Below are 12,012 nucleotides of genomic sequence, written 5' to 3' on the forward strand. Positions count from 1 at the left end.
TGTCAGTTTCCAGGAAATAATTTGTAGCTGCTTGATAATTACTGGGATTAGACCCTTGATTGCTGCCAGACACCTGGTTACATTGATATATGCATCAAACTTGGACTGGAGAGGAAACATTGCTCAGTGGGTAGAGCACACATTTTGCATGCAAAAAGTCCCCAGTTCAGTCTTTGGCATCGCCAGTTAAAAAGGATCAAGTAAAAGGTTATAGGAAGGACCCTTCTCTGCCTGAAACTTTGGGGAGGTGCTGCCAATCACAGTAGGGGATGCTGGGTCAGATGGACAGTCACCTTACCTGGCCAGGTACAAGGCAGCATCCTATGATACTACAAGCTTGACATAGTTCTTAAGACTGATGTTAAAACCCCCCACACATCCAGATGTTTCCCGTTGCATTCCTTTTCTGAAGGAAAAGCGATCCATGGCATAATCTACTGGCAATGATGGACTCACACCACCTGGTGCTGTCCATCATTGCACCCTCAGAAATCCAGAATACCTTTGCGAGGTGGTAAAAGAAGTGGCTGAGCTCCCCACCAGCATGCACAGTGAGGGGAGGCAGCTGTGCCGGTCCTGTCTCCCTAGCCAGGACAACCAGCCCACTCTTCGGAGATGGCCTAGGCTGGCAACGAAACACAACACAGACAAGTCGCACGGCTGTTGCAAGTGCAGCTTTGGGGAGGACTCTCTGGGGCTCCTCTGACACACTCCAGGGTTTTCCTGGGAGCCACCGGTACGGTCAATGGATGAGAGTGCCAGGCTTTACCCAACATCATACAATGCACAGCCCGAAAGGGCAACCCAAACCTCTGATCTGTCCAGTCCTACCCAGATCCATTGGCCTCCACTGGCAAGGGAATCCCATCTGCGAGGAGTCCCCCAATATGCCCAAATGATTGGCAGGCAGAAGGTGGCCAGTGGAAACCCCCAAAATGGGGGTTTTGGGGGTAGGGAGGGAGCGGGGCTGCCGGCACAAGAACTGCATAGGGAAGGCATTTTTTTTGCAGCCCCTCCCTTCTGATCTGCTGGCACAATTGGCAGCCCTGTGGATCTGGATGTGGCTCTGCTGCTCCGTTAAGTCCCACTGCTGCCTGCCAGGGGTTTGGCTTTCCCTCTTAGCACCCAGGATTAAGAGTGTATTGGATCCCTGTTATATTTGGGCATACCCATTATGTTAATAAATCATAGCTTCTGTGAGCATCTCGTTACGTAAATTAGCGCAGGGCTAAATTTCTCGAGGGAAAGCAGCAATGGATTGAAATGAAGACCCAACCAGCTACCCCAATTAACCAGAAAAAAAATTACATCCAATCTGACAGTAGTCTGTGCTGCAATGTTTCACAGAAACCTTACAGTGTAAAGGGCTTGAGTTGGAGCTTTGTCTGTTACAAATGCTTGTTCCTTAGGGTGTGAAGTTGTTGAGTGAGATCAGTATAATTAGCACTTTGTTTATTCACTGCAGCTGCAGAATGGAAACACTTCACCTGTGAAATATCTGCTTGTTTTGGAACTGTGAATGGTGAAGTGCCTAGCCAGAAAAAATAACTGGTTATCCTAGATGAAAATCTAAGCAAACATTTTCATGAAGATAAAATCAGCTCACTTCACAGTGCATAGCCAACAGAGGTCTCTGCATGTCCAAAAGTAAACCAACTTCATAGCAGAATGCTCACCTCTCTCCCCCCCACATCATCCCCTCCACCGACCCATCCATACCCTTCTAATATCCAGCACCACAAGGATAACACCTGGCAGTCTGCCTGCTTTCATTTAAATGGCACTGGAGTTAATTGAACAGCAGTCAAGAGTACTCAGTTGCAATATGTGTGTATAGGTGTTTGTTTTTTGCTTAACTGTCAGCAGGCACCGGTGCTTTGCTGAAATGAACATTGCTTAAAGGATCAGCAAGGGAAGAGAAAGCTTGAAAAAAGGAGCAGTAAAATGACAAAGCACAGCTGGTATAGCCCAGTGGGGAGGAGAGCCTGGCTGGGAGTCCAGAGTCTGTGAGTTCAAATCCCTGCTCGTGTCTCCTGGGTGTCAAGGGCCAGCTAAAGATCACCCCACAGGGAGTGGCTCAGGAGTTACGTGCCCTGCCACCTGTGCAGCCGTGGGCAAGCTGCATAGTCCCAAGGAGCCCAGTTGCCCCCCAGCTGGCAGTTGCGGACAGGAAGAGGCTGCCTTGTGCAGCTGTGGCAAGCTGAGCAGGCCCTAGCCAGCTGGGGAGGACTAGCCTCAGAGGGAGGAAATTGTAAACCCCCTCTGAATACCACATACCCTGAAATCCCTATTCATGGGGTCACCATAAGTCGATATCAACTTGAAAGCAACCATTTCCATTTCAAAATGCCAAAGCACCACCTTATATGCTGTTTTAATTTTGTTAGTTGCCTTGAGATCGCATATTTGTGTAGAAAAGCCCTAATAAATTTCATTTAATAATAATAATAATAATAATAATAATAATAATAATAAGCAGTAAGGGAAGATAATTAGAACATTGCCCCTCCATGCACTACACCAGGGATCACCAACCTTTTTAGGCCCGTGGTCACATTTGGAGTTTTGATTCAGTGCCATGGGTGCCACCGCTAACCCTTCTAGTCACTTTTCTCCCCCCCTCCCCTGGAGGAGCCCCTTGCCGAGAGACGGAAGAGAGAAAGCACACCTACACAGATTTTGCTTTTCTAAGGGATTTGGTAAAAGCTACGTCCAATAGAATTAATCTGAGCCTTGAAATGCACACAGAGCTGAAAGAGCCCATGGTGGTTTCTGGCTCCATGTCAGTGGGGCAATGGAATTTGCTCCGGAGTTTAGTCTGGACTTACAAGGAGCTGTCCAAGGTGCTTCCTCAGTCCATCAGATGGAAGTGTTTCCATTTTGTCAACATGTTACGGTCCCAGAGAGAGCCTGGATGCAGAGAGGTTCCTTTTCTTTAAGCCAGGGGTAGCCAATGTGGTGCACTCCAGATGTTGCTAAGCTCCAGCCTCAGCTTCCCCGGCTTTCAGGATTGGGACCATCCATCGCAAACACTACACAATGCAACATTTGTCTTGGAAGGGGTTATGGCCCATGAGGAAGGACCCCAGCTCAGTTAGTGGCTGCTGGTGCTGAAGCATCTTGGACAGCTCCTTGAAAGTTCAGACTAAAACCTGGAGTGGATTCCACTGCCCCACTGACATCGGAGCCACCAGCCGTCACTGCCTTCAGCTCTGTGTTCTTTTCAAGGGAGAAAAAAGTAACCACTCCTACCACCTCATGGCCAGTGTGTGTGTGAGAGAGGGGGGGGGGAGGGAGGGAGGGAGAGAGGGAGATTAGAGGATTTCTGGGCTACAGGGGAAGATTTCTAGGATGCTGTTGTGCCCATGGGAGCCACTTTGGGAACTCCTGCTCTATGCTTAATATGGCTGTGGGTTCACTCCCATATAATTCTCCACCAGATACGGCACTGCAGTAGTAGTACAAGACAGATATAGTGCCCTGTTATCTATGTCCACCCTTTGTGCACCACTCCCCCCACATTTTGCTATCATCTCCTTCCACACAAGAGTAAGATCCAGAGTGGCATAGCAGTTAGAGTGTTGGACTAGCACCTGGGAGACGAGAGTTCAAATCCCCAGTTAGCCATGAAGCTCACTGGGTGACTTTGGGCCAGTCATATTCTCCCAGGCTAACCTACCTCACAGGTTGTTGTGAGGATAAAAATGTGAGGAAAGGAGAACCATGTATGCCACCTTGATCTCCTTGGAGGAAAGGTGGGTTATAAATCTATAAATAAATAAACAAAACAAGATTTGCAAGGCATCCTTCTTCGAAACCTCTCATGTTGCTTTCATCTTAAATAGAAAAATGATTAGGATTCCCCCCCGCCCCAAAGTGGGGGAAATTATGGTGAGCAAATAGGCTAAAATAAGTGCAGCCCAATCCTATGCATGGTTACTCGGACGTAAGTCCCACTTTGTCCAAGTAAGTGGAGTTAGGATTGCAACTACAGTCTTTAAAAAGGAACAACAGACCGCCAAAATGTTTACTCTGGTGGTGCAGAAGTCTGCTCCAGAGGAAGAGGGGTTTCCTAGTGACAAGCAACTGGCTCCAACAAACCAGAGAGAGAAGCGAAGCGCCATGAATTCTTTGCTCTTGGCCAACTCTCTCTGACCTCTGGAAAACTTTCCCTGAGACTTGCCAGCCGGCCTGGATTCCATCAGGACCAGAAGCAGACACAAACAGAAAGAGCGTGTTTAAAAGCAAGCCAGTGTTTAACGAGAAAATGGAAGCTTGTATGAGGTTGCTCCTGTAACATGCTGCAAACACTTTTGAAAGACGCGACCGTGATTCAGTTTTGCACCTTGCTGGACATCAACTAGGGATGGAAAATAGGACCATTTCAGTTTCTCTCAATTTCTTGTTCTTCCAGTGTTAAGTTCAGTTGTCTACATTTCCACATCAACTCGCAAATTTGTTTTTAAAAAGTCATTATCAATATTTCGGTGCAAATTTCTCCTAACATAATATGCACGTTTGCATGCAATTTTGCCTAATATACACATTTTTGAAAGCAATTTCCCCTAAAATAAAGCATTTTTGTATGTTATCTTTACTCATATATGCTTTTCTATCTATGCACTTTACCTCAGTATATACATTTTTGTGCACATTTTGTGGCTGGAGAATTGCATTTCAAACTTCAGAGAAGTGTGCATTTCAATGGATGGCTGTGTTTCGCTTTGCACATTGTTTTGGAAAGTGCAAACTAAGTAGGTTCACCTTTAATGCCCCCATCCCTAATGTCAACAAGCCCCAATTCCCGCCAGGCTGAGGTCTTGAATTTTGGCTTGCAGGCAAACATCTGTTAACCAGGATTAATATCAGCAGCTGAGAAATCTGGGCAGATGCACCTGGACCAACTGGAGCTCATGGGCAGGGTTGAACAGAGACGCTATGTCAGTGGCAAGAGGGCATGCTTTGCATACAGTCAGTCCCAGGTTTAATTCTCCAGTTAAAATGAGCGTGGCTGGCAGAGCTGGGGAAGGCAGAGAGGCCAACAGTAGGCAGAGCCAATGAGTGCCAGCACCAACCTGCTCTAGCTTTGCACCCTTCCTCCTCCTCCCTGCTGAGTTCTACATAGTTATTATTATTATTATTATTATTATTATTTATTACATTTATACCCCACCTTTCTTTTCATGACAGAAACCCAAGGCGGCTTCCATATGGTTCCCAGGCAGTCTCCCATCCAGGCACTGACCAAACCTGACCCTGCTTAGCTTCAGCAGGGAGCTGGCCTCATGTGCCTTCAGACCATAGCCTGGGACTATGTGGGCAACACTGAGACTCAGGAGGAGATAAGATGACGGGCAGAGTCAATCCCCTGGACTGGTTGTTGTAAGTGAGAAGGCAGGCAGGTGGGGGCTGACTAAAGGCAGCTGCAGCTGGTCGGCGCTGACACATTGGCCCTAACGGAGAAGCCTCCGCCGCCTTCAAGGTGGCACCGAGCGTGCTTGTGCTTTGCAAGCTTACTACGGCAGTGCCATGTAAGACGAAGGCTGGGAACTGTAAGAGAGCAGCTTGTGTGGAGGTTGTGTGTCAGTGCAGTCTAGGTACCTGGTTGGCAAGATGGCAGACGCATCCCCAACTCTGCACTTCTCCAGATCCCCTTGGCATCGCAGGTGTAGGTACCTGGGAAAGAGCAAAATATATAAGCTGTGGACATGAAGTGTACCACCAGGTGGTGCTGTAGTAATATCTTATCAGCTCTCACCATTTGGCCAGCTCAGACTCCATACCTTGACAGCACTTGCAGAGCAACCCTACCCCCACCCCCAAGAATCCAGGGAACTGCAGTATACCTTGCATAGAGATGCAATCCCCAGCACCCTTAACAAACTACAGTTACTTCCCAGGATGAAAGGTATAACGTGTACGCAACCTTAATATATGTATGTGTGCTATTCTGATTCTGGCTGTACCAACAGTATACATGGTGCTTTAGGGAGTTACGTATGTGATAAACAAGCAAGTCTCTGCCTGCAAGGATCTTACAGTCTATAGTCAATATTGAAGAAGACAGCAGAGGCAGGGGAGGAACGGAAATATGTAGGAGGGCTGAATGTGCACATAGGAAGTTATGCATATTTTAAGGATGGCTATAGCTGGCAATAAGATACCTGCACGGGAAATCATAGAATCATAGAATAGTAGAGTTGGAAGGGGCCTGTAAGGCCATCCAGTCCAACCCCCTGCTCAATGCAAGAATCCAAATCAAAGCATTCCCGACAGATGGCTGTCCAGCTGCCTCTTGAATGCCTCCGGTGTCGGAGAGCCCACTACCTCGCTAGGTCATTGGTTCCATTGTCATATGGCTCTAACAGTTAGGAAATTCTTCCTGATGTCCAGTCGAAATCTGGCTTCATAGAATCATAGAATCGTAGAGTTGGAAGGGGCCTGTAAGGCCATCCAGTCCAACCCCCTGCTCAATGCAGGAATCCAAATCAAAGCATTCCCGACAGATGGCTGTCCAGCTGCACAATGCACAATCTTTGCACAATGCTCAGGTCTGATGCCAACCCATCCCGTGGGGCTTCCTTCTCAGGAGACGTGGGTAGGGCTGTACCGGTGGCAGCAGGTGGCTCCATGTCAGTGGGGCAGTGGAATCCACTCAGGGTTTTAGTCCTAAATGAAACACCTTGAACAGCTCCTTGAAAGTTCAGACTAAAACCTGGAATGGATTCCACTGCCCCACTGGCATGGAGCTGCCATTGGGTTGTATTGAATGGGAAAAAGTCGAAGGCTGTGTGGAAAAAGTGGGTTTTGAAGAGGGATTTGAAGGAAGAGAGAGTGGTGGCGCTATGGACCTGTTCAGGAAGGGCCCAAGGGATTAGAGCAGCCTTTCCCAACCAGTGTGTCTCCAGATGTTGTTGGACCACAACTCCCATCTTTCCTGACCATTGGCAATGCTGGCTGAGGCTGATGGGAGTGGTGGTCCAACAACATCTGGAGGCACACTGGTTGGGAAAGGCTGGATTAGAGGAACCTTTGGGCAAGTGAGGCTAACAGAGCTGGTGGAGGGAAAATACTAGGGACAAGGCCTTGTGTCCAATGCGGCACTAAGTAACTGTCACGACAGGCAGCACAAGGACTTGTGCCTGTGCAGTGGGACTTCCCTCCATCTCCTTCCCCCTTGCATCCCCTAAATCTTTTCTGGGGTTTTTCCCAACCCTTTGGAGCAGATCTGGAGATAGTGTGGGGCACGTGTGGGGAGAGAAGAGAGGGAAATCCTATTACACTAGCGGTAATCCAAGCACGGATGGGATGGTTCCTTAGCACTGCACTGGATACAAGGCAAGGAGACCAGGATCTGTGCAAGGTAGATTTCATGTGCATGAACACCCCAAACCTTTTTCATCAGAGAGACAATGGGTTGTATCCAGAGGAAGTTAGCAGGGATTTGGACCCTGGGCTCCCAGATCCCAGTCTAGCACTCTAACCACTACCTCATACTGGCTCTTATATAGCTGATGACCCCTGATACTTGTCTGCTGGGGTATGATATTGTTATAGGATTGAGGGGGGTTGTGATGGATGATTTCTTTGGGTCCCCTTCAAGCCTGTGATCTCGTATCTGGTAGCTGTGGGATACGAAGGAAGAAACCTGGTCTACTGGCTAGACTAGTTCCATTCATAAGTTAATGGATTCAGCCAAGTCTGTCCAGTGCCCTCATAAACATGTATAAGGATCAGCCAGGAGAGCAATGTGGGCCATAAGAACTGTTACAGGAGAGAGGCTCTTCCCACCTTCAACCACCTGGTTGGAGGCCCTCTCATGCTGGAATCAGGAAGTAGTCTGTGTTAGTATCAGTCGGAGGAAAGGCTGGGAGCTAAAAACAGACAGACAGGGTTGCTTGTTCTCTGTGCCTGAACCCTGAAAGCTGTGGGCTTTGGGGAGCAAGATCGGATGGGCTGTTAATGCTGTGAACCCCTCCATCTTAAGTTCAGGTTGTGTATATGTGTAAATAAACCATATGTCACAAAGACATCAGTCTCCACTGACTTTCATTCCAAGGAAACCAAACCCTGGGTATAGCGCAGGAACCCCTGGACATCTCTCACCGCTCGGAGACTGGGGTGCACACAACAATATTGTTAATACTGTTTTGTATTATTTTTTAACCTTTGTATGTTTTAATCTGCTGGAAGATGCCTTTCTTTTTTTTTGAAAGAGGCATGTAAGACATTTAATAAACCAAACCAAACTCAGCCTCTCGCCTCCCTTATGCTTTTTGTATGAGCAATTGCTGGCTTCCTATACGCAAGAGGAAGATGGCGGCAACACTTCTGCAGTGCTGCTGTCAGGAGAAGTGAGGCGGGAATGTCACTAAGTCCTTCGGGGCCTGGAGGGGATGAAGGTGATTTCTCAAGAATGCCACGCATGTCCTACCTCACCTCATGCCAAGACTGAAGACAGGTACAGCATTGTTAATGGTGGATGCAATGGGTTCCTCAACCACAGCACAAATCTAGCATTGCAGCCACATACTTAGAAGCAAATGAAATGTGAGATCAGTCCCCCATTCTCCCCCTCACTGGAATTTCACAATCATTTTGGAAAAACAATTGCAAAAACTGCTTTGGGGATTTTGTGGAGCAGAGGTGTGTCGGTGATTACATTGGTGCTAGCCAGTAAATGCCCACAGAAGCCAGTTCAAAGTCAACTACTACACCACGAAACGTTGCAGAACTGTTTACCCCCATAAAGCTCCTCTCATAATGGGACGGGGCAAATTGTGTTTCCTCGGAGGGCAGGCAAGGAACTGATTCAGCTCTCTCTCCCACTCTTAAAATGTTACATTTGTCTTTACTCTGATAAAGAGAGCTTTTAAGACCAAAAAGCCTACAATTATGTTCATTGTTTTGCTCTGGCGGGTGTTGAGTTCACTACTCCCAGCCTGCGTTGAGCAAGTTTGTGGTGGCCTACAAATTTGTGGCTTGATGAGCTCATTGTCACAGGTAATGGTGTAGCTCAAGATGAAAAGAAAGAGATTGAAGTCAGCCACATATTGAACTTGTGCTCTCCCAGTCACTGTATTGCCTACTTAATGTACTCTTAAATTCCCATTCTATAATTGCCAGTGGTTATTAGCCACAGTAGTTGGTAGAGCCTCCATGTATAGGGGCACAATACCTCTGAATATTGGATAATATATTATGGGCAATCAGACTTCATGCCCCGCTTGTGGGCTTCCCAGAGGCATCTAGCAGGCTTCTCTTGGGCACTGATCGACTCCTGGACTAGATAAACCTCTTGATCTGACCCACCAGTGCAATTTTTTTTGTGGTCTTCTGTTAATTTTGTTTATCCCTTGTTCTGTCACTGCTGTCTACCAGCCCACTCAGCATGCTGGCTGGGTCCCCCAAGCTGACTCATCTCACCTGTGACGTTGGGGACCATCTGGTAGTATGGTTGCTGGCAGAAATACTGGATTTCTGACTGGTATGTAGTCAGGTTGCGTGGTGTGGAGAAGGAAAGAAATCCGTGGTCTAGCTTCGGTGGTGTCTTGCAGTCTGCAACTGGAAAAACAAACAGGGGGAATGGGAGAGTTTCACAAAGCAACTGAGAATTAATTTAGGGTCTCATGACTTTCCACAGATTTCCAATCATTTTTTTCAAGCTCCCCCTCAAAAGCAAAGTGCCCACCTCTGTAATGTCAGCTGACCAAGAAATGAAAATGTATCCACTCCATTCAAAAAGTGCTCTTTGTCCACCTCTACCCCAAGATTACTCAGATAGAGACTTAACAATTTGAAGGGCCAACCAGCACTTTCCCTGGGGTTCCCTGATTGTTTATCCTGATGGGCATTAAAGCAAAAATGTGGCAAGTAATTTTCAGTTGAGTGGAGGAAAGGACCAGTGGGTGGTGGAGAGGAGTTGCTTCTTGACCCTTTCCCTTCCTGCCAAATGAGGATTCAAAATTGCACCGCCCCAGTTGCTTTTCCATCCCAGACAGGGAAAGGTGGAGGCACCTGTGTGGGAACACATATCAGGAAAGCATCACTTGGGGGTAAAGTTCATGAGTTGCATGAGGAAAGCCCCAGGTTCCAATCTTGTATCTTCTCCTCTTCCAGTCTTTTTATTTCTCAGAAGGTCTCAGGTTCAGTCCCCAGCATCTCCAGTTAAAAAGGCCAGGAATAGGGATGGAGGAGGAATTTGTTTCCGTTTGCATTTTAACGTGCAGATAGCTACCTGATTTGCACTTCATGAAACAGTATGTGAACTGAAATGCAGCTACCTTAGAAATTCACACTCCTCCACATTTTGTGATGTAGGTCTCTGATTAAACAGTGTGCACAAGAATGCATCTAATAAAGGAAAACCGAGGAGTGGAATGCAGGGCACTGGATACAAATGCACCATACATTTAAAGCTCATGGATTTCCCCAAAGAATCCCAGGAACAGTAGTTTGTTAAAGGTGCTGGGAAAGGTAGCTCTATGAGGGGTTCTTTGGGAGAAGTGTGCTTTAAATGTGCAATCCTCAGGCTCCCAAAGTTATAAGATTGCACATTTATAACAACAACAACAACAACAACAACAACAACAATAATTTACATTTCTATTCCACTTTTCCTCCAAGGAGCTCAAGGTAGTGCAGGTGGTTCTCTTCCCTTTCCATTTTATCCTCACAGGGACCCTGTGAGGTAGGTTAGGCTGAGGGACAGTGACTGGCCCAAGATCATGCAGTGAGCTTCATGGCTGAGTGGGGATTTGAACCCTGGTCTCCAAGGTCCCAGTCCAACACTGTATCCACTACACTACATTGGCTCTCCACACTTGCAGATTATTGGACAGAACCACCATCGCCACCCCAGGGCTGGCTAGTTGAAGCTTGAAACAATTGCAGGTTGCACCAATGACATTTTGCAGTGCGTTCTTAAACGATAGCTTTATTACTGTTTCTGAGCCTTTGTGTAGGAGAAGTCTGTTTATATTCTAAACCTCCCACTCCCCGGTGAGGCCAATGGAGTGCTCTGAATGAATTAAGAAAACTAGGGTTGTGTAATTTGTTCATATTTAATGTGGACATGTTAATTTGTTCACATTTAATTTAATTGATTTAATTTGCTTGTTTGATTTTAGTTACACAATAGTCTCTGCTCTCTCTCTCTCTCTCTGTGTTGGGCAGAACCAAATTGTGGTTTTTTTGGTCTGTCCCTGTGCAATATTCTTATCCCCTCTCACTAGCAGAATCTAAAAACATTGTTCTGAGTGGTTTGGGACCCTGGTACCTGATAGATTTTCCAAGAGAACAATGATGCTTAAGCTTCCCTGAAATATAATTTGCCCAGTAGTACTCTTCCAAGATGTAGTCACAGGGAGATTCAGAAACATTTTCAGCAGGTAAAAAAAAATTCTCTGTCTCTCAATGATTTTTCTGCAAGGCTTGATAAAATATTCACATGTATATTTACACTCCCCTCCACCCAAGCGACTTTATTTGCCTTTCATGATATCAGTCCATGGGCATATTGACACATTATCTGCTTTACTGTGTAATCTCTGATTAGCTGGGCTCACTGATTTGATTAATTCAAATGGCAGTGTCCTCATTGTCAACTGACAGAATTGTCCTCAGGGACATCATCATACAACCAACTCTAATTGGCTATGAGGTTATCCCAGTCACTTGATCCTTAATTGGCTATGATCACCCATGACTAATTCAGAAAAGTGGTACAAGCAGTAACCAGGAAGAAAAAATTATACTGAAGCTGCAGCACAATATAGGCACAACATAGGACCCCCCCAAAGATGGATATTCTCACATTCAAAGCATTTTGGGGAAATATTGCATTCCTCCATCACTCCTTTTGGCTCAGAATATTCAGCCCAGCCCTAGCATTAAGACACATAGTTTGTTCATATGTAGTGGCAGTAGGCCTGCCATCAGTAGTTGGCACCATTGGACAGTTGTTGAGGGCACAAGTCCTTAGAAGGGCCCCCCACCAACCCTGCCATCAGC

At 46.6% G+C, this 12,012-nt stretch overlaps 1 protein-coding gene across 2 annotated transcripts in view; it reads right to left on the reverse strand.

Moving 5' to 3' along the window:
- The window catches only part of MASP1 (MBL associated serine protease 1), a 124,738-nt gene that overhangs the window by 15,967 nt on the left and 96,759 nt on the right, over positions 1–12,012 (reverse strand). For both annotated transcript variants that reach the window (XM_061637603.1, XM_061637602.1), the window contains exons 9-10: positions 9,427–9,564; positions 5,602–5,676 (exon numbers count right to left, since the gene is read on the reverse strand). In XM_061637603.1, the coding sequence (XP_061493587.1) occupies positions 5,602–5,676; positions 9,427–9,564 (213 nt within the window). The remainder of the gene's footprint in view (positions 1–5,601; positions 5,677–9,426; positions 9,565–12,012) is intronic.

The sequence above is a fragment of the Rhineura floridana genome, chromosome 7 (assembly GCF_030035675.1).
Source record: "Rhineura floridana isolate rRhiFlo1 chromosome 7, rRhiFlo1.hap2, whole genome shotgun sequence".
Lineage (NCBI taxonomy): Eukaryota > Metazoa > Chordata > Lepidosauria > Squamata > Rhineuridae > Rhineura > Rhineura floridana.